The sequence below is a fragment of the Canis lupus genome, chromosome 18 (assembly GCF_048164855.1).
Source record: "Canis lupus baileyi chromosome 18, mCanLup2.hap1, whole genome shotgun sequence".
NCBI lineage: Eukaryota > Metazoa > Chordata > Mammalia > Carnivora > Canidae > Canis > Canis lupus.
In genome coordinates, this window is record NC_132855.1 from 28,750,330 (window position 1) to 28,775,081 (window position 24,752).

At 38.5% G+C, this 24,752-nt stretch overlaps 2 protein-coding genes across 10 annotated transcripts in view; one reads left to right on the forward strand and one right to left on the reverse strand.

Moving 5' to 3' along the window:
* Positions 1 to 9,302: 9,302 nt before the first annotated feature.
* On the reverse strand, positions 9,303 to 23,713 carry LOC140608914 (uncharacterized). The gene is made up of 5 exons (XM_072783890.1): positions 21,946 to 23,713; positions 17,886 to 18,045; positions 14,217 to 14,560; positions 13,147 to 13,375; positions 9,303 to 10,871 (listed from the first exon to the last, which is right to left on the reverse strand). The coding sequence occupies exon 1, from the start codon at positions 23,664 to 23,666 to the stop codon at positions 22,941 to 22,943; it is 726 nt and encodes a 241-aa protein (XP_072639991.1). The 5' UTR covers positions 23,667 to 23,713; the 3' UTR covers positions 9,303 to 10,871; positions 13,147 to 13,375; positions 14,217 to 14,560; positions 17,886 to 18,045; positions 21,946 to 22,940.
* Positions 23,487 to 24,752, forward strand: part of SNX13 (sorting nexin 13) — a 180,668-nt gene continuing 179,402 nt past the window's right edge. For 3 of the 9 annotated variants that reach the window (XM_072783853.1, XM_072783854.1, XM_072783851.1), the window contains exon 1: positions 23,487 to 23,720. In XM_072783853.1, the coding sequence (XP_072639954.1) occupies positions 23,709 to 23,720 (12 nt within the window). In that variant the 5' untranslated portion in view covers positions 23,487 to 23,708. The remainder of the gene's footprint in view (positions 23,721 to 24,752) is intronic. The other 6 variants (XM_072783858.1, XM_072783859.1, XM_072783852.1 and 3 more) reach the window with 5 other exon arrangements.

Genomic DNA, 24,752 nt, shown 5'->3' on the forward strand with positions numbered 1-24,752 from the left:
CTGTATGGTTAAACTATTCTTTAGCTTCTCATGATTTGACATTTGCACCTTATTCCTTGTGTCTAACTTCCCTACAAGTCCCTGTGTACCTTCTCTCTTCTTTTTCTTCTTTCCCATTTTTACTAAGTCATTTTTTGTCTACACTAGATTTTGATCTTCATTGTCCTCTTGGTTTCTACTCTATGTCCAACCATAATATTAGTGTCTTGCCTGTTATATCAAAATGTCTTACAACATGAATTGCTGTGTGAAAGGCATTGTTCTATATGCTTTGTAGTAGTTATTACTTCATGTTTTAAAAAAAAAAAACCCAACTCTATGAATTAGGTGCTATCATTGTCCCCATTTTGCAGATGCATGAAACAAAACACCTAAGTAATGTGCCCAAGGGAATGCAGGCAATAAGTAGTAAACCTGGAATTTGAATCCCAAAAGATTAGGCTCCAGAATCCATGGACAAATTCACTAGGGTTTACTGCTCCTATGCTTCGACCTTTCCCTTAACTCTTTTTTTGCTTCCAGTGCACACTATGAATCTCAAAAGATATAAGAAAACCTAGAATTAGGTTGCTTTGAGAAGGGGCTAGGAAAATCAGCTCACTTCAGATTATTGCAATAGAAAAGTACTGTGGGTGGGGTAGCACTGCTGTAAATAGCAAAGTAGTAGAAAGGATTTGGAATCAGACTCAGATTTGATTTCAGGCTCTATTGCCTGTATGGTAGATCTCGTGTGGGTTTTTTGACCTTTCAAGTTCCCCTTTGTGTGAAATGGAAATAGGTATCCGTCTTTAGCTCATTTTAGTATTCTAATCCAAAGTTAAGTCTCTTTCTTTTTCTCCCCTCTTTCTACTGCCAGTCATGTCTCTTCCAATTTAATACTGTCTTCTGGCTGGCTGCTCTGAACTGAGAAAGATAACTGATATCTGAGCTGATAAAGATGTGGAGTCCCGGACCCCATCCTTCCCACTCTACACCCTCTTAATTATTCACTCTTGTAATTTTTGATTCTTGTCAGCATCTGCTCAATGGCAGGCTGTAATTTTTTTCTACAGAACTCACTAGAAGTAGTAAGTATAGTAGAAAACAATGGGTATTTTCTATAGGAAGTAAGTGAGAAATGGGAAAACTGGTTGTCACTGTAGGGTGAGTAGAAGAATTTTAATATATACATATACATTCTACCATCTATCAGCTACTGTATGAATTAGCATATACAGTATATATGTGAGACACACATATTTGAGGGAATATCAGAAGAGATAATGTAAGTCAAATGATTAACATGGTGCTGGGCACATGATAAGTGCTCAGTAAACATTAACTATTGTTTTTATTACCGTCTGATAAGTGAGTCTATCACTTGACTACTAAAATCCTGACCAGTGGGGTGCCTGGTTGGTTAAGTGGCTACCTTTGGCTCCGGTTGTGATCTCAAGGTCCAGGGATCAAGCCCTGTGTCAGGCTCTCTGCTCAGTGGGAAATCTGCTTCTCCCTCTAGCACTCTCTCTCTAATAAATAAAATTTTTTAAGTCTTAAAAAAAAATCCTAAAAAAATAAAAGCCAGACTACTATTCTATGCAAATAAAAATAATAGGACATGCCCACTTGAGAAATGGACACACGACTCTGCTTTCACATTTGTATCTTTTCACTTTGATCTAATAATTACACTTCTCACACACCACCAACTATAATGTACTTGAATTTTGGTCTAGATTAGCTTGTTAATTTTTTAAAAGATTTTATTTATTTATTTGAGAGAAAGAGAGGTCAAAGCAGGAAGAGGGGTAGAGGCAGAGGGATAGGGACAAGCAGACTCCCCACTGAGTGGGGAGCCTGACATGGGGTGTGACCACAGGACCCGGAGATCACGATCTGAGCCAAAGTCAGACACTTAATCGACTGAGCCACCCAGGCACTCTGCTTTTTAATGTAATACTGTAGTCTGAATGGTGCTCTCAGAATATAAGGGGGAACTTTAATCATTGTCAACATTGCTTAATCAATATGTGGATCAGATCATTTCTATTTACTAATATGTTTGAGAATACTGAAAATATGCTACATGAATGTGCATGTTTCAGGTGTTTAGAAAAGAAAACATAGTGGGGCTCCTGGGTGGCCCAGTTGGTTAAGTGTCTAACTTGAGATTTTGGCTCAGGTCATGATCTCATGGGGTTGTGGGATCAAGCCCTACATCAAGCCCTACATCCAGACTCCAGGAGATTCTGCTTAGGATTCTTTCTCTCCTTCTCCCTCTGTCCCTCCCTCCCCCTAAAATAAATAAATAAATAAATAAATAAATAAATAAATAAATAAATATTTAAAAGAAAAAGAGAGAAAACATAACACATTTTTCTAGGGGATTATTTTGGTGTGCATTGCTTAATGTCATATCCCACCATGGGCAAAAAAAGAAACCTGGTCTGGTCAATAAAATGGGCCTACAGCAGTTTTCAATTCTACCTGAATTCTGAAAAGTGGCATCAAATATGGACAAAAGTTTCAGGAGCAGTGCACCAAAAATTGCATATCCACAGTTGTTCCTTAGAAATAAATCAGAAATCTCCCATGAAACTGGTAGAAGCTGAATTGGAAAATAGATGGGGCAACCAAGTACTGTCAATAAAAGGGGTCAGAAAAAAGGTGAATTAAGATTAATTTTTCCATATAGTTTGTCTTCTAAAATAACTAATTTTTATTAATTCAGTCACACATACAAAAGTTTTGACCCAAATATAATGGTACCTTAAAGGCATTATGCTACCCATGAGACTTAAAGGGAAATTGTGGCCATCATAAGATATACAGAAACAGAGGTCAGAGGCACGTGAGTACTCAAGAATACTGCTCGACCCACGAGCCACCAAAGTTACTGAGTGGCTTTGGCCACGATAGTAAATTCTGTGCCTATATCTTCTTATCTGTAAGACAAGTTAATAAACCTATGGAATAGAGTTGTCTAGAGAATTTTAAAAGGTAATACATGGAAAAGCACTTCAAACAGTTCCGGATCAGAGCATTTGCTTATTAGATGTTAGCTGTCGTCCACATCACCATTTGCATTTAAATTTAAAAAATGGGCCATCTGAGTACTTATTCCCTAGAAGCCCCTTCTCCAGTCATGGTCGCTTGGAAAAATTTCTCATCTGTTAGGAATTGTTTCAGCTTTGTCATAGAGTGATCATACCATTTTCTTTAGTCTGAGATCATTAAAGACACAGTGATAGAAAGTCCTTTAGTATTTGTAAAAGGGAGCCAACAATGACTTTCTTTACATTTATTCTGTCTGAAGTTTGAAAAATCGTGTTGTCAGGGTGCCTGAGCAGCACAGTAGGTTGAGCTTCTGTTGAGCTTCCAATTCTTGATTTCAGCTCAGGTCATGATCTCAGGGTCCTGGGATCCAGCTACATGTCAAGCTCCCTGCTCAGTGGTAGTTTGCTTCTCCCTCTGCCCCTCCCCCTGCTTGTGTGTGTTCTCTCTCTTTCTCCCTTTCTCTCTCTCTCTCTCAAAAAAAAAAAAAAATCATGTTGCCTTTCATCAACACAGATCCCAAAGAAGTTGCACTAGTTCTTCAAGTTTGAGAAGGGCTTGATATTCTCAAGGAAACTTTAAATATTGATTAAACAATATCCCCATGAAGCAGGTCAGTACACTCACCTTTCATGGTAGGATAAACAGGACACAGTGAGGTAAAATAATAATTTGCCTTAGGTTATCAACCAACTTATTGTTTGAATCGACTTTGTATCAAGTAATTAGTCTATGCTTCAATCTGATAGGCCAAGCTACAACAAACAGATTGTTAAAATACTAATTTGTATATTGTTATACTTAGGGAGTCATTGCTGTATCCTATTCCTCATGAATCTGAGCTTTACATCTTATGCTCTCACTGCATGAGATGACCTTTCTTCCCTAGCCCCTTTATTTTCTAGCTATCTTCTCCTCATTTTGGTAATTTATATGTAATCTCCTCTAAGAAGTCTTCCCTGTCTCGCTGATTTGGAGTTTCCTGTTCATTGTTAAGATAACACTCTGGATCCCACAGCCTCTCTATTATGGCATAGACTATACTCTATTGGAAAGTAGGCCCTCTGGGAAAAAAATGCTTCGCTGTCTTTCTACTCTGTAGCACATGCCTCACGCGTGGCATTTGCTCAACAAATAATTGTGAAGAAAGAATGCAGAAATGATACATGTATTAGGACGGGAGAGGATCTACCATAATAACAAATGCAGCCTAAGTTTCCTATTTTAATATAAATGTCCAACACGAATCTAAAGGAGACCCTCCCCCAATAACTGAAGAATACAGGCTAACAAAGCTCCACCATCCTGGATGGTGGATTTTCCAAAGCAGGTTGCTGAGGTTTCCAAGCGAGTTCTAGGTTGTCAAGACAGGAGAAGAAAATGCTGGTGGATCGCACACTGGAAATTAAATTCACCTGTGATAGTAATTTCCTTCCAAAAATCACTCAGCACCTGAGAGAGACAATGCCTATCCCTAGCTTAACTCCTTGAATGTCCAGTCTATGGGCATTCCATGGCTAGTACCTGTGTCTTGTCTTCGGCCACTTGCCTTTGGGCTACTGAAACTCCTTTGCAGAGTTAGAAATGCTTAGCATTCACATGGATGAAGTCTGAAGTGGCTGTTGATTAATGGCCCACCTGTGCAAAAATAAAAACTCAGTTTCCCTTTCCTCAGCTTAGGACAACTCAGAGTCATCACCTACCCTCCAGAATTCTCCTGTGGGATCATGCTCAAGCCTATCTGCTGTGAGACTTTGGCCTGAACTTACACTCTTACTTAGCTTTATTGCATTCTTTGTTTCATTTACTCTGTTTCAATACCAGTCTCCCCGGAGAATATTTTCTTAATATATCACTTGCATACAAGTTTTTGTCTTAGAGACTACATCCGAGGAACTCGACCTAAAATAGTGCCACCTAACCAAAAGGTGGTCAAAGAAGTATAATGCATGCTTGCATGCCATTTCCAGAAAGAGAACTGATACAGGTAAGCACTGTTATTTAAACTGCAGCACAGTGAAAAGCAATTTGGTGATTCAGGGGTAAATACCATGAGTTTAGCTATATATCAACAAGGACTGGGATGTCTGGGTGGTTCAGTGGTTGAGCATCTGCCTTTGGCTCAAGTCCTGATCTCGGAGTCCTGGGATGGAGTCCCGTGCTGGGCTTCCCACAGGGAGACTGCTTCTCCCTCTGTCTATACCTCTGTGTCTCTCATGAATAAATAAATAAAATCCTTAGAAAACAAAACAAAACAAAACAAAACAAGGACCAAGAAGATGGAAGACAGGATTGCATCGGAATAGGTTCCCTAAGAAGAGTAACTTCTTTGCCAGGCAAGAAGCTGAGGAAGCCAGGCTGGTAGTCCAAAATACAAAGTGTTGAAAGAAGCACTGGGCTGGGTTCTAACAGAGTCATTATTTCAGGAGAGTCAATCATACAGTAATAATAAAGATGACAGGCAGCACAAGGAACCCACATGACATCAAAGCATAAACAATATATAGAGGGAGGTATAAGTCCTCACTCATTAGATTTTTTTTTTATAGAGTTTTCCTAGCTATTCTTGCATGCTTATCTTATGAGGTGAACTTTAAAACTAACCTATTTTCATCAAAACCAAAATAAATGAAACAACTTTGGGGTATTTTTATTAATAATTTTAATAGGGATCACATTAAATTTATATATTAATTTGGAGAGAATTTACATCTTTATGATATTGAGTGGTTTTATCCAAAAATGAGGGATATCTTTCCATTTCTTCAGGTCTACTTTCTGAATTTCCTTATATAGGTTTAGTATATCTTCTTTTAAGATTGTTCTTAAGTTGGGGATCTCTTGGTGACTCAGCGGTTTAGCCCCTGCCTTTGGCCCAGGGTGTGATCCTGGAGACCCGGGATTGAGTCCCACGTCGGGCTCCCTGCATGAAGCCTGCTTCTCTCTCTGCCTGTGTCTCTGCCTCTGTGTGTGTGTGTGTCTCTCTCATGAATAAACAAATAAAATCTTTTTTTTAAAAAAAGATTGTTCTTAAGTATCTTCCTGTTCTTATTATATTTTTCTTTAATTATTGATTTTTTAAAAGATTTTATTTATTTATGTATTTATGTATTTAATTAATTAATTTATTTATTTTAAATTTGAGAGAGAGAGGAAGAGTGTGTGGGGATGCCTGCGTGGCTCAGCAGTTGAGCATCCGTCTCTGGCCCGGCGCGGGATCCTGGAGTTCCAGGATTGAATCCTGCATCAGGCCTGCATGGAGCCTGCTTTTCTCTCTGCCTGTGTCTCTGCCTCTCTCTCTCTCTCTCTCTCTCTGTGTGTCTCATGAATAAATAAAATCTTTAAAAATTTTTTTAAAAAGAGAAAAAGTGTACCTGGCAGACGGGGAGGGAAAGGAAAAGGCAGAGAACCTCAGGCAGACTCCGTGCTGAAGATGGGGCCTCCATCCCACATCCTGAGATCATGACATAAGCTGAAACTCAGAGTCAGTTTAACTGACTGAACCACCCAGGTGCCCTCAATTATAGATTTTAAATGGTTATTTTTCTATTTGTGAAAGCTATTGGTTTTTATATATTAATTTAATATCTGCTATCTTATTGAATTTTTTTTCTTGTTTGTGTTAGAAATGATTCTCTTCTGTGTTCTAGGTAAACCAATGTATCATTATCATTGGATATAGGTTTACTCTTTCAATTCTTATACTTCTGCTTATTCTCTATTATATGATTGAATTTATTAATACCTCTGCTCCAAGATTAATAGGAGTGGAGTTAATAGACATCCTTGCCTTGTTTCTGACTTTGGTGGTGCTCTATACACTCATCATATTATGGAAAGGCATATCAGTTGGCAGAGTTCTAAAAACATATGTAGATCTGTGTATGGTTCCTAATCATCTGTTTTATAAAAAGCTTCAAAAGTGATTCTAATATAAACCCTCATTTGAATATATGCTCCTTAATAATATAAGGTCTAAGTAAGTAAATTAGTCAACTGCATAAACATTTGAGTTGCATTCTGTGTAGGACCTGTGGATACAAAGACAAGCTTCTTTCCTTCAAGGAGCTCTATTTAGTAGAGAAGAAAGACCTACAAACCAATGATTGCATACAATATAATTATTACATTATAGAAAGTGTTCCATCACTGGTATCTTTCCTTAAAGTTATCTTTATCTAGAGAGTTAATAAAATATTTAATGTCAAGTTTTACAAAATTGCATCCTACTAATTTTTTATTTTTAAGGTAATCCAAAATTGACTTTTTAAAAAGAATTTATTTATTTATTTATTTATTTATTTATTTATTTATTTATTTAAGACATAAAGAGAGAGGCAGAGACACAGACAGGGAGAAGCAGGCTCCTCACGGGGAGCCCGATGTGGGACTCGATCCTGGGACTGGGATCACGTTCTGAGCCAAAGGCAGATGCTCAACCACTGAGCCACCCAGGCGTTCCCAAAATTGACTTTTATCAATAGTGATTGACTGAAAAAAATATGTTTACAGAGATTCTAAATTTCCTGCTCTGCTCCCTCACCCCACATTCTATTTTCAAAGTGTAGTAATATTGATTACGGCAAGCAATCTAATTCACTTGTCAATTCCTGGTGTTTTCATAATTATTTTGTCATCAGAGACCAATCAGCTGTATGTTAGACAAAATTATGCAAATACAAATGTTTTTAAGAGCAAATAAATACTCTTACTTTTGCTAAGAGGTTTACACTAAGATTTTAAATATTCTCTACCTACACCAAACCAACTCTGAGACCCATACTTTTTGGGGGAATTGCTCATGATTATTGTTTAGTTTGAGAAAAGTTACTACTTTTAATGCCATGGTGAGGCATCTTATGGAACACATAAATAATATCAATAAATAGATGATAAAGAGTATGAGTCACATATTTCTTATCCCAAAACAGATTTTTTTTTGTCTAACTTTTTATTCTTGGAGCTGAACACCTACATCCATGTGAATCTGCACTTCTATAATGAACTGTGAGGAAAATCTGAGTTCCGTGCTCAGCAACACGCAGGGACCAATCCATTAATCTTATTGTACCCAAACCTTTCTTTTAGCAGTATATTACAGAGTAGCAAAATATTGTTTCTGTTTGGTGATCAGGGCCTTCAAAGCTTTCTGTGTCCTGCTTATCTATCAATCTATTTGTACACATGTTGGGCTATTTAATAGTATAGCCAAGAGCCTAAGAAGTATTTGTGAAAACAATTATAGACTTCAAGAATGTGAAATAGCCTTAAAGACCAGCTCAACTACCCATTAAATAGATGGAGATTCCTCAAATAGTTAAAAATAGATCTGCCCTACGACCCAGCAATTACACTGCTGGGGATTTACCCCAAAGATACAGATGCAGTGAAACGCCGGGACACCTGCACCCCGATGTTTATAGCAGCAATGTCCACAATAGCCAAACTGTGGAAGGAGCCTCGGTGTCCATCGAAAGATGAATGGATAAAGAAGATGTGGTTTATGTATACAATGGAATATTACTCAGCCATTAGAAATGATAAATACCCACCATTTGCTTTGACGTGGATAGAACTGGAGGGTATTATGCTGAGTGAAGTAAGTCAGTCGGAGAAGGACAATTATATGGTCTCATTCATTTGGGGAATATAAAAAATAGTGAAAGTAGTGAAAGGGAATAAATGGGAAAGGAGAAAAATGAGTGGAAAATATCAGAAAGGGAGACAGAACATGAGAGACTCCTAACTCTGGGAAACGAACTAGAGGTTGTGAAAGGGGAGGTGAGTGGGGGGTGGGGGTGAATGGGTGACGGGCACTGAGGGGGGGCACTTGATGGGATGAGCACTGGGTATTATTCTATATGTTGGCAAATTGAACACCAATAAAAAATAAATTTATAAAAAAATAAATAGATATAACCCAATTTAGCATTAGAACTAAGGATAGAATTTCTTTCTCTGCATTGAGTAATCATTCTCAGTTGGTAACTTAATGATTAATATGACTTAGAGAAGCAACACTAAATTTCATCTAAAAATAAGATTTAAATATAGTAATTTTTTTCTTAAAGTAGGCCAGTTAATTTGATAGCTTTAGCTCCTAAGCTCTCATTACTAGACTTACCAAATAACCTGATATCTTAGTCTAGTTGTTTTCAGTATCAGCCTTAAACATTATTCCACTTCAGCCTTGACAGGATATTTATAATGTTGTCTACTGGCTCTGATGACGAAATGTTTTCAGTTTTTAGAAACTTCAGTGTACCACATTTTAATTTTCAAACCAAATTTATTTTTAAAGAAATCTTGACTATATTACTTTATTGTGTCCACTATATTTTAAATGATATTTAAATAATTTCTCTGAGTGCAATAGGTACAAACCAAAACTCTTACAAAGGCTAATATTGCTTCACTTAGGTAAGTAGGTCCTGAACAGTCTCTGTGTCATGCTTATCCAAGCAATAAATTACTTTTTTAGACAAAAATCATCCTATGAAATTGCTTTAGCTTTTTCTGAAGTAAAGGTATTGAATGCATAGTATTGGGAACACTTTATTTTGCTTCTTAATCAAATACAATTATTTTACCTATGATAGCTAGCATCACAAGAGAACAAGATGGATTTCTTATATTTTACTGTTTTCTCATTTATATTGAGTCCAGTTTTAATTTACCTCAATAAAGATTCTTTCTGCTCTATAACTTAATTTCACTGGCTTCTTAAACCCAGAATTCTTTTTGAAAAGAATCTTAAAACATCTGAGATATATTTATCAAATTTGAATTTAATGTACAATATTATTTCCCTGAAAGTTATTTCTAAAGGTAGGTAAAAATCATGCTTAAAGGTTTGTACAGAATATAGATACTGGTTTCTTATCAGATGTTCATCTTCCTTGATGTTTCACAACTCAAGTGAATAACAAGTGCCTCTCATTTTACTCTCTTGAGAAATATGCTAACAATATCACACATATACAAATAGGCTAGTTTGTGAAGAAAGTAACAAGTGAGGAATTAGATGAAAAATAAGTGTCTTTGGTTAAAGCCCCTAGAAAGCCTTAAAATCTAGGTTAAAAATATCAGGCAAAGATAGACTCCAATCCATACTCAGATGAATGTAATCACCTTGGTGTGGTATATTCTGAGCAAATTCTGACACAGCAAGCTATTTATTTAGCTTATTTTGATTCACATTAACTTAAGTCAGTTTTTTTGGGCTTATAGGTCTTTTTTTGAATTTGAGGCAAGCTATAAACTTTATTCTGGGGTGGAGGGGGATGCACTTAAACACAAATACAAAATTTTACATACAATTTCAGGCAGTTTGCAGACTTGACAAAGCCTGTCCATTAACACACAGGGATTTGTATTAGTCAGGACTCTAATATTACAAGTAAAGAGAAAATCAGTTTATATTATCTTAAAGTAAAGATAAACGTATCGGTACATGTATCTAGGAAGATATTGATAATTCACATAAATGAAATGGCTGTAGAAAGTAATGCCTATAGGAAGAACTGGATCTGGAAATTTGACATCACCAGAACATATTATTTCTGCTGCTCATCTCTGCTTGCCTCTGCTTCTCTTGACAAAGTAATCTCATTTTCTCTTGCTCTGCAGAAACACCTTCTTTATGTGGTAGAGAACATACCTACCAGCAGATTCTGCTTAGTAACCCCAGGAAAAACACCAATCCTGAGGATTCATAGTATCAAAGCCAGAAAGGGACTCTATCTCTGCTTTTGTTGCTTGTAAATTCACTAATCACTGCTACTCAAATCAATTAAGTGCAAGTTCCATGGCCACTTCTGTGGCAAGGGAGGCAGAGTCTGTAAGTAAAAGAAAGAGGACGGATCACCTTAAACAATATAACCAACATTCTTGGGTCCTTGCATCAAGAATCTGGAGAAGAGGGCAGCCTGGGTAGCTCAGCGGTTTAGTGCCGTCTTCAGCCCAGGGCATGATCCCACGTCAGGCTCCCTGCATGAAGCCTGCTTCTCCCCCTGCCTAAGTCTCTGCCCCTCTGTGTGTGTGTGTGTGTGTGTGTGTGTGTGTGTGTGTGTGTCTCATGAATAAATAAATAAAATCTTAAAAAAAAAAAAACAACAAAAAAAGAATCTGGAGAAGAGAAATAAGCTGGCAATCAATGGGTAAACTGAGACTGTATGAAGGAGGTCAGAGAGTGTCAGTGCTGGACAGTGGCAAGCTGATAAACTGGCTTTTTGGGGAAAAAAAGGTATGCATGTATTTATAGATGCGTATACATTTATCACATATTTTGCTGATATAAAAAGACGAGTGGCACACGATTTGTTAAAAATGATACAATATTAATATTGTTATGATTTGTATATAGCCAGTAAATTCTCTTTTAATGCTTTTGTTGATTTTTGTTGAATTCTTGTACCCTAGCTAAACTGTGATTGCAATTGACAGACAAGTGTTTGATGAATAAATGCTGGTGAAGATGTCAGAATTTCATTTGTCTATAGTATGAGCAACTTCTTTGCTGAACTGTTTATGAATAATACAAGAATAGTTCCTTAATTTGTGTGTGTGTGTGTGTGTGTTATTTACAATAACAGTTGGTCATCACACCTAATAATATGCATTATTAACATGTTCTTGATCACTTCCTTAACTCTAGAAAATCAGCAAAACAATAACCCAGGTCTTGATTTTGTAATATTTACCAATTTCCCTGGTATAAATACTACCTTCACAGCTGGTTTTAAGCTATTTCTGGGATATCACTGAACAAAGAATTGAAAGATGTGAAATAGCACACTATTCTATAGTATTTTTGCCACAGAATAAGTATAAATGACCTTGAAAACAAGATAATAGTAAAAAATAGTAAAACAATTAGGAAGCAAACATTTTTGAGTATTCATGACTTTTGTTTTATATATAATTTATGTATATACTTTAATTTTTACTGATTATGTTCAAAAATTGCCTAAAATTCCAAGAATTTTGACAACTGCCCTAGCTCATAAGTCAGTTTGAATCAGCTCTAGCACACCACTACTGATGGTTTGCAAGATTTTCATGGAGAAAGAGATAGGTAAGAAATAATAACTTGATGTGACTGTAAAATGGAAAACTAATATATAAAATTAAGGTTCTGCTTTGGCATCACTATGATTTCTCTAAAAGAATATACACAGTAAATATAGCTGGGTGGATATCCAGTATGAGACATGCTCAAAGTTGAATGGCTTTACTTTATAGTTTGACAAGTTTTAGATTATTCGCCATTTCAGATTTTTAAAATTCATTTTCTCTTTTATTACGGCCAGTGATTGAGAGCTTATTTTATCACACTTACAAAAAGTGTAATTTCCATAAGCTTTATATTTTAGTTAGAAAAGGAGCCAAAGCAGAATCTCCGCAAACCTTTTCTGCTCCTTCATTGATATGTGTGATTAAAATCTCACTTCCATTTAATCACATTATAAACTGTATGAGGATTTCTTTCTTACTCTAATAATCTAAAAACGATACTACCCAATATGGGACAATGAACACTAGGAATATACTGTTTATCTCAGTTTTACTGCTATCTTCCAGAGAATATAATTTGGCCAAAATATAGGAATGAAGGAAAATAACAGTGAGAAACACTTTCGGTATTTTACTTTAGTTTTTATGTATTTAGCATTGAATACAAAGGTGTCTGCTTATTAGATTTCTGGCAACTGAGAACTGTCATGTGCTTTAAAATAATAAATGAAAAAAAATAATAAATGAAATAGATAAATGAGAGTAATTGTTAAATAAGTTAAGTTGAAAGCTAGAGAGCAATTGTGTCATTTGGTAATTATTTTGTCTTTGATGTTGAGTACAGACTTGTTACTTTTAAACATTGTGTTATTGTAAAAATCTACTAGTTTTAGCGTACATTTTAAATTTTAGTGTATTTCTTAAAATAAGCAAAGCAAGGCATATGATTATATGAGATACAGTATTCCAAACACATTTCTAAGGAATCGGTTCAAAAGAAAAGGGATAATAAATGAGACTAGTAAATAAGGGAAAGATAAAAAGATAAGGGAAAGATAGCCTAGGAAAAAAATCAGAAGTGACTGAAGATAAACTTACATTTGCCATCTGCACCATCAAAAATGGGACTTTGCAAATCAACTCTGGTCTTATCTTCTAAATGTCCGCGTACTTCAGCAAAATGGGCCTGCTGTTGAAGTTAGTACACTATTTGTGCCTTGTGGTTTGTTCTAACTGGTGCTTACAGATCACAGGTCATCCCTTTCAGTTCCAGAAAGCTCAGAGAGAGCCTGTGATCATGAGGATTCGTTAGCAACTAGAGATTAGCCTAAGGAGACAGAGGAAGAGTTGATTAATGATAGATTTGCCAATGTCAGACACACATGAAGAGAGGGGATGTAACTTGTCTAAAAAACAGAAAAGCATAGGACTCTGAGGGTGAAAAATGGAGAACAGACTTGACACAGCTCAAATCTGGCATTGTACATGGAAACGGAGGCAGAGTGAAAGAAATAGGTTGGATACTCTTAGGTTATAGGATAAGCATGGTATGAGGCAGAGGTCAATAGGAAGGAGGCAGACATAAAAGTTAAATGTTGTCAGTGATGAAGAGGCCTCAAGTGGGCTTGGAGAGATTAGCTGAATGTATAATGCATGTCAATCAATGAGAAAAATTCAATAAATCTGTGAAACTGGCTTTTACTATCAGGAGAGGTATACTGTGTTTACATTCGACTAGACCATGGTTAGATTTTGACAATTTAACAGAATAAATCAGATAAAACTCTTAGGGTTCACACCTTTATCTCTTATGTTGGGGGGAGTGGGTAAACTGGAAAAACAAGTTATTGTTAGATTAATTATAGTTTATTTCAAGAGATTCTCATGAGATTTAGACTACAAAAAAATGGAAGATGCTTGAGAAAAAGAGGCAGGTTTTCACTGGACATTCAAAGCATATATTAACTCCTGGTTCTGAGGCTGAGTTTGTGGGTAGTAGAAAAGTAAATTTCAAGTCAGAAAAGTCTAGACTCAAACTGACATGCTATTTATTAGCAGAGAACCCTGAGGCAAATTCAACAAACTTCTGAGACTCAATCTCCTCATTTTAAAATTGGGGCTAACAATACCTATCATGAAGTATAAAGGTAACAAGGTACATAATGCACCTGGCACAGAGGCGCTGTGTAGTAACAATTAGTCCCTCTGTTCCCGAGTGAATTTACAGTGTGGGAGACTCTTTCCATCAGGGTGAGGAGTGAGTGCCTGAAGACATCTCCAGGCAAAACTTGCCCCATAGTCCAATCAACCAGTCATTCTTTGATGCAATTCCTGAGTCAAACAGCTGGCTTTATTACCTCCTAGTTCCCAATTCTCCACATCCTTGGATAATGGCTACTAGAACTCCCTGGAAAGACTCCGTTCTTTAAGAGCAGCTTGTCCTTCATTCTGGTTCATGCCTGTCTCTTATTCACTCTTTTTCCTCTTCCATGAACTTTCATGGTTTTCTTTTCTGAGTAGACCAGAAAGATGGGGCAGAGTCTTCAGTCTTCAGCCTTTGCACCTCTCTCCCAGAAATCTGTGTGCGTGTGTATGTATGTGTGTGGCCATTCAATCTGTAATTCCCAGGTCATGATTTGATGAAGTAGTCCTCCCTAAAATCTGGTGTAACTATTAAGGATTGACTTAAGTACCAACACTTAAAACAGTCCCTGCATTCTGGAAGCAGAGGGGCAGAAGAGAGAGAGAATTTCTTCGGTTACATACTTTCTACTATCAGTAAGTAGTTACAAAGTGTTTTATTTGGGATATGTATTGCTAGGTGTGGCAACAACAACCCACAACTGTAAAAGAACTTGTCAGTCATGCAAAGTCCAAACATCTTTTTCTTTTTTGATCTAGTAGATGGGTTCTCTTGTATGGTTCCTTCCATCTCAAGTGTTTGTTATCTCAAACAGCACCCAAGGGCACCTCCGAAAGTGGAGAAAGAGGAGGATTGCCACATTCCATTGACCTGAGCTAGTTACATGACCCCACCTACATAGGCAGGATTTGTAATCTTTCTCAATGCCCAGAGGAAAATGAAATGAGTAGGTCAATACAGCCATAGAATGATTTAGAGAGATATTATGAAATATTCCCTTTCTCAAAAGCTAATGGTTCATAGATTAACAACTTGCTTCTAAAGACAAAAATAAAATTTGGAAGACAGAAACTCAATTACATTTTCACATCATAGAGTTTCAGTGAAACCAAAATTTCTGGGATCCCTGGGTGGCGCAGCGGTTTGGCGCCTGCCTTTGGCCCAGGGCACGATCCTGGAGCTCCGGGATCGAATCCCACGTCGGGCTCCCGGTGCATGGAGCCTGCTTCTCCCTCTGCTTGCGTCTCTGCCTCTCTCTCTCTCTCACTGTGTGCCTATCATGAATAAATGAAAAAAAAAAAAAAAAAAAAAAAAAAAAAGAAACCAAAATTTCTGGCATGAAGAATACATTTGATGAATTAATCAGACACAGCTGAAACAAAGTAAAAGCTCTTGTTTAGGAAATCAACAGTCTTTCACAGAGTATTACAACACAATTAAGATACTGATAATATAGAACTTAATTTTGGGTTAACAAAATTACATTAAAAATAATTCTATAATTCTTAAGCTGAGGATAGCCAGAATGGCCATTTTTTTTCCATGCAGCTTTAAGCACTGTATATACTAAGGTAATATTTTATACATATTTGCTTGCCTGTGATATTTCCTCCACTAGTTTCCTGCCCCAAAGAGTGCAAACAATAATATATAAAGGTGAAGAGCAAGATGGTTGGTATTTTAATTATATGATCCTAAGATTTGAAGAGAAAGCCAGATCTCATCTATTTCTTCCCTTACCCCTTTTTTGGAAGCTAAATTATACCAGGCAAAAAATGTAAAAATGATAAATTTCTTCTTTGTACCTTCTAACCACTGAGGGTTCAGAGGTAATAAATGTTTCAATATTAATTCTACAGCCCTGTGATCTTTACAATTTGAATAGTTAACCCATTTAAGCTTTAGTGAATAAAATAACATGTAAACAAATAGACAAATTTCATGATCCTATTAAAGGATTCTCTGGTAAATAACCAATCATATGCCTTTACCCAGAAGGCAGACATCTCACTTACAGAAACACAGTTTAAAAAAAAAAATGGATTCCTTCATTCATCCTTCTGCTACTCCTCCCAATAAAAACAAACATTTCCCATTCAAAGCAGAACATTTAGCTCTGTTAGCAACAGAAAGAACACTTCCCCAGCAACAGGAAAACCTAAAAAGGACATCTATTTTTAAAAATCAAATGTGAAGCCCTTTGCATTTTGCTGATTTAGTGAACAAGATAAATCTTATCCATCCAAATTAGTTGAATATCCTATAGATTTCAAGAATAAATAGCCTGATTTCACATTCTCTTTCTTTGCCTACTTGCTTTGTTTTTTATAGACCAGAACTTTTCTCGACGTGTTTGCTGATTTCTCTGTTCGTGGATATTTACACACATGGCTGTGATAAGGTAGGAGGTGTCTCATTTTAAGTGGAAAGGTGGTAATTCAAGGAGTTCATTACCATTCACATAACAGTTCACAGCAGAGTATGTGTCTGCTCTGTAGCAAGGTTTTTGAAAAAGGTGATGATGAATATGTTTGTTGAAGGAAAGTGATAGAAAAATGAACTGCAACTTATTTGCTATAAGTACCAGTTTTAAACTTGAAAAAACCTTAGAGAGCATTTGATCTTGAGCCATAGGACATTGCCCAAAGCTTCAAATAACACTGTGTACACAGTATATTAGAATATTAGTGTTAATTTAATTATATGTTTAACCTCCTAACTTTACAGAAAAAGACATTAAGCTCAACAAATGATGGATTTGCATTTCCAAGGATTAACCCTATTTACTAGTAAAGACAGGACCACAGTGTAAATCTTCTCAGGCTCCTATTCATTTTATTCCACAGCCAATATTAAGGGGCATATATCTAATATTTTTCAATTTAATAGTGTTACATCTATTACTAATAGGCTTACATTTGAAATTTTTTTAAAAAAATTTAAATATTTAATTTATTTATTCATGAGAGACACAGAGACACAGACAGAGGGAGAAGCAGGCTCCCTGTGGGGAGCCCAATGTGGGACTCAATCCCAGGATTCTGGGATCACGACCTGAGCCAAAGGCAAAGGCTTAGCCACTGAGCCACCCAGGTGTCCCCCACATTTGAAAATTTTTTTAAAAACATCAGTTGCCATATATATATGCAAGGGGTGAAAGCAGGTTAAACTAACTTTGTGTCAATTAACGTATTAGGCAGAGCTAGGGTGGCAAGGGTCCTGGGGTATGTTGCCTCCCAGCCAATAGCAGCCCTTACCAATGTCATCACTTCCAATGTGTCCCTCCACATTAGGAAGCTCTGCTCATCTCCAGCGGGGAAGCAAGTGTTGATCAACTTAGGTTTTAGAATAATCTTATCTTTTACCTTCCTTGTTAAGCTAGTAAAGTAGGATGCAATATAATAGCAGTCTTTGATTTTACCCTTACTCTGTAAAAATGAAACTAGCTGAGGTAAGCCTTAAATGTGGGGACATACTAGGTTCTGTCCATGAGTAGATTCCTTTTCTCATTTCCTCCTTTGGCTGAAGCCAAAAACAGGTCAAAGGCCAATCACAATTCTTATGATTCACATAAGAAGTTGAGGACATGATTATTAAAAATTTTTAATTTTTAAAGTTAATCTAATATACATACACATACAATTCTAAATTATATAACCATATGGGACACATGTGTAGTTATATATATACATACGTGTGGGGATCCCTGGGTGGCGCCGTGGTTTGGCGCCTGCCTTTGGCCCAGGGCGCGATCCTGGAGACCCCGGATCGAATCCCATGTCGGGCTCTCGGTGCATGGAGCCTGCTTCTCCCTCTGCCTGTGTCTCTGCCTCTCTCTCTCTCTCCCTCTGTTACTATCATAAATAAATAAAAATTTAAAAAAATATATATATATACGTGTGTATATATTTTTCATTAAATATCAACTTTACTACTAGCTGTGTAAACTTGAGCTAAAAACGTAATTCTCTGGGCTTCAATTCCATCATTTATAAAATACGAATAATAACAGTTCTAATTTTATACCATTGTTGTGAAGCACTTAGAACAGAGGCTGGCATATGGCAAGAACTTAATATTAGTTATTATAGAGAATTATGTATTTAATGCATCAAATATAATATATATGTATCTTTTTTGAAATCTCTATATGCAAGTGAAGTTTCTTCTGTACAAAGAGCAGTTGTTTGGGTCTATAGATAAAAATGTAAAAGTAATTTCATTATGTATTTTCCTTTTCCTTTATGTTTTAGGGCTGTGAAGCTATTCTGTGTGATAGGACATTAAGTAGTTGTCAAAAGTCAGCACAAAGAGTGAAACTTACTATATGTAAATGAAAAAAATCATTTAGGAGTTTGGAGGGAATCTTAAGAAAGTAGAGTGCTACAAGAGTATCTTAATCTATTAGATGTATGAAGCAACCTCACTGAAGGAAGTAGGCGGAAAGGTAGCTAAACTAAGCAACTTTGGAAATAACTGAAATTAGTAAGATTAAAGAGAAAAGGAATTGTGTCTAGACACTGTACTCTAGTTGATCAGGTTGTTGCCCAACGGTTAACAATTCTGATATTGTTGTGGATGTGTACTGAGATTAAACAAGTAAATGGATGGCAAAAATGGTAGGAACCAGGTTTCTCACTAGAATGATTCACTGTTAATGGGCTAGAGTCGGGAGACCTCAGTATGAACTCATGTTCAGCTTAATATAAATACAGATGGTTACATACAGAAATATGTGTATATAGGTAAAAAGAAGGGACACTCTGAGTAGCAAAGAACACACCTAGGGCCTAGATCTTGGTTTCTATTATCAGTCTCCAGTAAAGGAATAGAAATTCCTTAGAAAAATGGCTGATTCTGGGACGGGGGTATAATGATCCTGGAGCATTTTGCAGTAGCTAGACTATCTTGCAGAAAGTAAGGAAGAGAACAATAAAAAAACTACTCCACATTAATGCGAGTATATTAAGAGGACATAGGGCAACTAAGAATTCCTAATAGCCAAAGCTGGGACAATTTGAGCAACAAAATAAAATTGTATTGGATTTAACCCAAAGTATAAAATAAATGTCTACGAGTCCATACTCTATTAAATAAATGATTGGACTGATAAAAAATGGAGAAGAGACAAATTTCCCATACGAAATAACTCCAAATAATTTAAGTAGATGTTCCACCCTCAAGGAGTAGGAGAATAATTCCGGGCTCCTTGTGTGTGGGCTGCTGATAGCAACTTCCTTCTACGGAGTATAGAAATATGGAAAGAGGGAAAAAACAGTAATTTTGTAGTGGAGAAATCTGACAAACACTAACCTCAGCCAAACTGATTGAAGTCAACACCAACAGTGATAAATGATATTGGTAGTATATACCTTTGACATGTGACTTGGAGCAACTCACTAAATTTGTCATGGCCTCAAAGAGTAATGAGATCTACTGTGACAGTCTTCTTCAATTGTTAAGTATAATATACGCAAAATGCCTCCCACAGAACCTGGGTCATAAGTACTGAAAAATAGTTTTCATAACTGAGAATTAAAGGTTTGAAAAAGTGCTCTAGGTCTAATTTTTGTGATGTGAAAATATTTGTCTTAAAAACTCTCGCCTGGGGTTACCAGTGATCCCTTCATACTTTTGAAATGTGAACATTATTATTTTGCTATGCCTGAATGTATTGTTAGCAAGGCTTCATATTATCTGTTTCTGTTTCTTAGGCTTGTGTTGCCTCAGTATTTCCTCAAAAAATACTATGCAAGATAAAAGCACAAGCTGGGCTATTTGAAGCTTGTCTTCAGATCACTCTTAAATGTCCAGAGATTTCGGCTTCCTGTTGCCCTACTAACAAAGAATCAGGATATCCTGCTGTTGTCTTAGAATATGTCTCCTCTGCTGGTAATGTGTTACTTCAATACTGATTCCCTGGCTTTAAGATTGGGCCTTGTTAATGAATGCAGAGTACTATTAAATGTTCAGTAGAGGTGGTAGTTGACACTGATGATATGGTATTATGAAGAAACTGGAGTTAATGAAATGGCTTAAAAAACCAAAATAATAAAGTATAACAACTGTGTGATGGAGGATATTTGCTTGGAAGGTTGATGTCATATTTTTCCAGTTTTTCAAAAGGAATTATAGCCAATTTGTAACAACTTGAATATGTAGAATTTTTTTTTTTTTAAATCTGTTTTAAAATGAAAGTAGGCAAACTAGATATTCTGAATTGCTGCTTGGAGGTTTAGAAATCACTGGCAGTGACCTGTTCAAAAAGCATCACACCCTTGATTTTTGCCTCTGACCTCTTTTTGTCATTCCTTCCTGTGTTAACTGGACAGATTAGACATTGCTGTTGGGGAATCAAACCTTTTGCAAGAACAGCCATGTAAATATCCTTATCATGTGTTTCTTAAGATGGATGGATTGTTTTGTTTTTAATTTCTGATTGATAGCCAAAGCAGCCAGCATTTCAGATCAGCTGGTTCCAGGTTTCCTTTGTAACAACTGATATGATGTTTTTAAGGCCACATGGAATGCAACTGTAATCTATACCAAATTCGGTGCTCATTTTAAACTAGCTGATTCTGTAAACATTCTCTTTCCACTTATATAACTCCTCAATTTCCATAACTCCACGAATTGGCATACCATATTCAGTTTGTTCCTCCCCTTGCTAGCACGTTAATTTTAATTCATGCCCAAGATAAATGTAAAGTTTGTTTTTACCATAATTTATTTTTATTATTCCCCCATCCCACTACCACCACTAAAAATAAAGGTGTAGCTCACAATTCTGTCATAAACTTCCCTCTGGCATTCTCCTGACCGTAAACGTAATTCCCTCATAACCGCAAGGTAACATACAATGGCCGATTTTTAAAAAAATTAACCTTTCAACACCAAAGTTTTTGTTTTAAATCAATTTGAACTAGGCTTTTTCCTTTTGAAGTCTTTTAGGAAGTGATTTACTCATTCACTTAAGAAATATTATCTACTAAGTGCCATGTCAATATTCTTAGTATTCTAGGTGCTGAGGAAACATCACTGAACAGAACAAAAAAATTCCTGTCTTTGTGGAGCTTACTCATGTTCTAATGGAAGGAAGACAGACAATACAAAAGAAAAATTGTAATTACGTTAGAAGGTATAAGAGTTATGAAGAAAACTGAAGCAAGGGAGGGGAGATGGGGACAGGTAACATTTTAAATGGGATGGTCAGAGTAGGCTTCTTTGAAAAAAGGTGACATTTAACTAAAGATGGGACAAAAGTGAGGGATCTAGCCATGCAAGTATTTGGTGGAAAGATACTTCTAGATAAGAGTACAGTCAGTGCAAAGGCCCGAAGGCAAGAACATGCCTTGCTGTTATAGGAGCAGGAAAGCTAGAACAAAGTGTGTAGTAGAAATGAGGTCAGAGAGGTGGATGTGAGGAGGGACTTGGGAGGCTAGCTAGCATAAGGTTTTTTAGGTCACAGAAAGGACTCCGGCTGAGAAAACAGGGAGCTAATGATTGTGGCTTGCTCCTGGTCTACAGATAAACTCTTAAAAGTTAAAAGCATGTTGAGGTCATATTACAGGTTGGTACAAACCTCAAGTTATGTCTACACTTACTTTACCACCTTTAGAATAGGTGACCACGTACTGCTCCTGGAATAATATGTGCAAAAAGTTAAATACTCAGGGCTAGATGCCTAAATTACAGTTTTAATTCACCAGCTAGTATGTTAAATATTAATAAGTCTCCTCTGTTTTCTTACTTACAGGTTGGAACAGTATCTTTTTCCAGCTTCCTTGTTGTCTCTATTATCTCTTAGTTTCCCTTATCACGTCTTAGTCCAGATAGAATTTTCCAATCCTATTTCCTATTCGTGGCTTGATCTGTCAATACCAGTAACACATCATATTGTGTTGCAGAGGCCAGAATCCTGCTGGGCTAGCAGTATGGAAATTACGTATCAGATGCAGATCAGAACAACAAAAACTACTTTGCCTCAATTAGCTGAATTCAGTAAAATGAGGGGTTTTTTCTTGAATTTCTGCCAGACTACCTAAATGGACAATTTTGTTTCACGAGCGAGGACACAGCCCAATAGAGGTAAAACGAGTTTGTAACGCCCTCACTTAGTTTTTGAGAATACGAGTCATGTGCTAAGTAAATTTCATTTTATAGAATAGTGCCAATTGTTAAGGAAAGGAGTGGAGCTGGGAGGAAGGAGATTCAGGAGAGGGTTGAATAAACTATTGGCATCAGTTTTCCCAAATGCCTATGCATCCTCTGTTAAAAAAAAAAAAAAAAGAAAAAAGAAAAAAAGGAGACGGAAGGGGTTCTGCAAGTCAAAACTGAGACTCTTCAATTTCCTTGTACACCAGTTTTCTAATACAAAAACCGAGGAACACACTTTGACACCAGGGTCAGGTAAACTACTTTCCTTAAAATCCAGGTAGACGTGACTGCCTCTAATTGCACACACCGTAATGCATCCAGGGGTGGACTCAGGATGGTGTCAGTCTCGGGGGCTTCTGAGCACAGAGTGCCGGAGTTCAAGCCTGTTTTAAGTAGGCACTGTTTACAATGACACCTGCCGAAATCTGCTCGCCTTGATACACAGACAGATCAGGGAGCCAGCAGAGCTGTAGGAAGGGCACTGAAAAGGCATGCAAGTGGCTTTCTCTGAGCTCTCGTACAAGGAGCAAGACTCAGCCCTCACGGTCATGCAGGTGCTGGCCAATCACCTACGGAGCGACCGTCCTGACCGCTAGGATCGTGGGTAAAGCTGATCTGCCTGTATCAGTCCTGCGACCTGTCGCACACTCTCGAAGGGGGTTCGCTGACGACCCGCAAGGGCGAAGGAAAGTTTCTGTCCAAGTTCAGAAGGCGAAGGGACTGCGCGGGGAGCAAGTTTCAGACCGTATTTAACCCAAGATCGCTCTTCGGCGGCCGCGGGGCCAAGGAAATGAGAGAGGCAAGTTTTCCTACAGGACATCGGCCGCCGGGTCCCCGAGACGCGCGAGGTCCGCAGCGCCATCCGCCCAAGGCTCGGTCCCCGCAGGTCTCGCTCCGCCCGGGAGTCGGAGTCGGCCTTCCCCGGCGTGCGGCGGGGGACGCGCGAGCCGCTCCGCCGCCGCGCGGGACCCAGTCTCCACTCCCGCGAGTCCCGAACCGGCCCGGAAACCCGGCTTGGGAGGCCTCCCCACCCGGGCCGAGCGGGCCGCCGAGCGCCCGCCCCCGCCTCCCCACGCGCCGGCGCCATGGAGACGGTCACGTGCCGCCGGCCGCTCCTGCGCCCGCCAATGGGAGCGCACGTCGCAGAGATACGCGGACGTCGCTCTTCCAAGATGGCGGCGCGTCCGTCGCGAGCAGCCGGGCCGGGGGGAAGCCAGCGAAGCCGAGTAAAGCCGCCGCCCGGGAGAGGACTGAAGGAGCTGTTTCGGCAGTTGGCGGCGGCTCGGGCAGTTTTCGCTGCTGCTACGGCTGTTGCCATGCGGCGAGGCTAGGGAGGAGCTCACTTCCCCGGGGTGTAATAATGTTAACAGAGGTAAGCGGCGACGGCGGCCAGTGTTTACCTGTGAAATGGGGAAGGGGCCGGCGCCAGCTTTTCCGAGAACATCATTTCTCCCGCCCGCGGGCCTGACCCTCCGTAGCGGGCCCCCGGGGCCCGAAGAGCAGCGGGGATCCTACAAGTGCCCCCCTGCCCCCCCCCCCCCCCGAGTGGGAGCTGTGCTGACTCAACAGAGTGCCACCACCTCCGGCTGCTGTGCTGCTTTCGCAGTCGCCACTTGCCCGTCGCCCGTGGCACTGGTCACCCTGCTGCTGTCGCTGCCCCCCGGCTCCTCGCTTCCTCCGCGGTGTCCCCTTACACGCTGCTCCGTGGCAGCGTTGGTCTGTCTGCGTTGCTGCTCATTCCCGTGGCCCTACGGCTTGCCCGAGCTCTCCCTTCTCCGGTCCCTGGCCTCCAGGGCCCTCTACCTCCAAGCTCGGTCAGCATCCTGGGGTTGTCCCTCGGCCGGATTGTTTCCACCCCCCATCCCTCCATCCCCACCCCCTACTTTGCCTACTTTGTGAAGTGGACCATCTTTCTCAAGAGACACTTGGATAGCCCAGTTATATCACCGCCCCCTCCCCCTCCTCCTCCCCCGCCCCCCTGCCCCCCCCCCCCCCGCTCCCCATCACCTCTTTAAATCGTAGGAATCAAAAAGTACAGTTTATCATCTACACTTGATTTGCTTAAGGCTCCCTTGGTACTCTTTGTGGAACAGTTTTCTTTCTTTCTTTCTTGGGTTTTTTTTTTGTTTTTCTTCTTTTTCCCACTTGGACCTGAAATGGAAGTAGGGCAACTATGACTAGCCAATCAGTTTCCCTTTTCTAGTGTCTCATGTCCCTTGCAAAAAAAAAAAAAAAAAAAAAAAAAAAAAGGGCAGACTTTTTGAAGAAGTAGAGTTTGCCTTTCCTAGCAGTACTTTTTAAGAGGAAGAACTAAATTGGTCTGATTAGATACCTGACCCAAGTTAACACCCGAGTTATGTGTAGTGGTATGTTGCTGGTGTTGTAGGCGTCATTGAAGATAAAT

Excerpts from the sequence above, each read along its gene's own strand:
- LOC140608914 (XM_072783890.1), bottom strand. The coding sequence starts at position 23,666 with ATGGCAACAGCCGTAGCAGCAGCGAAAACTGCCCGAGCCGCCGCCAAC.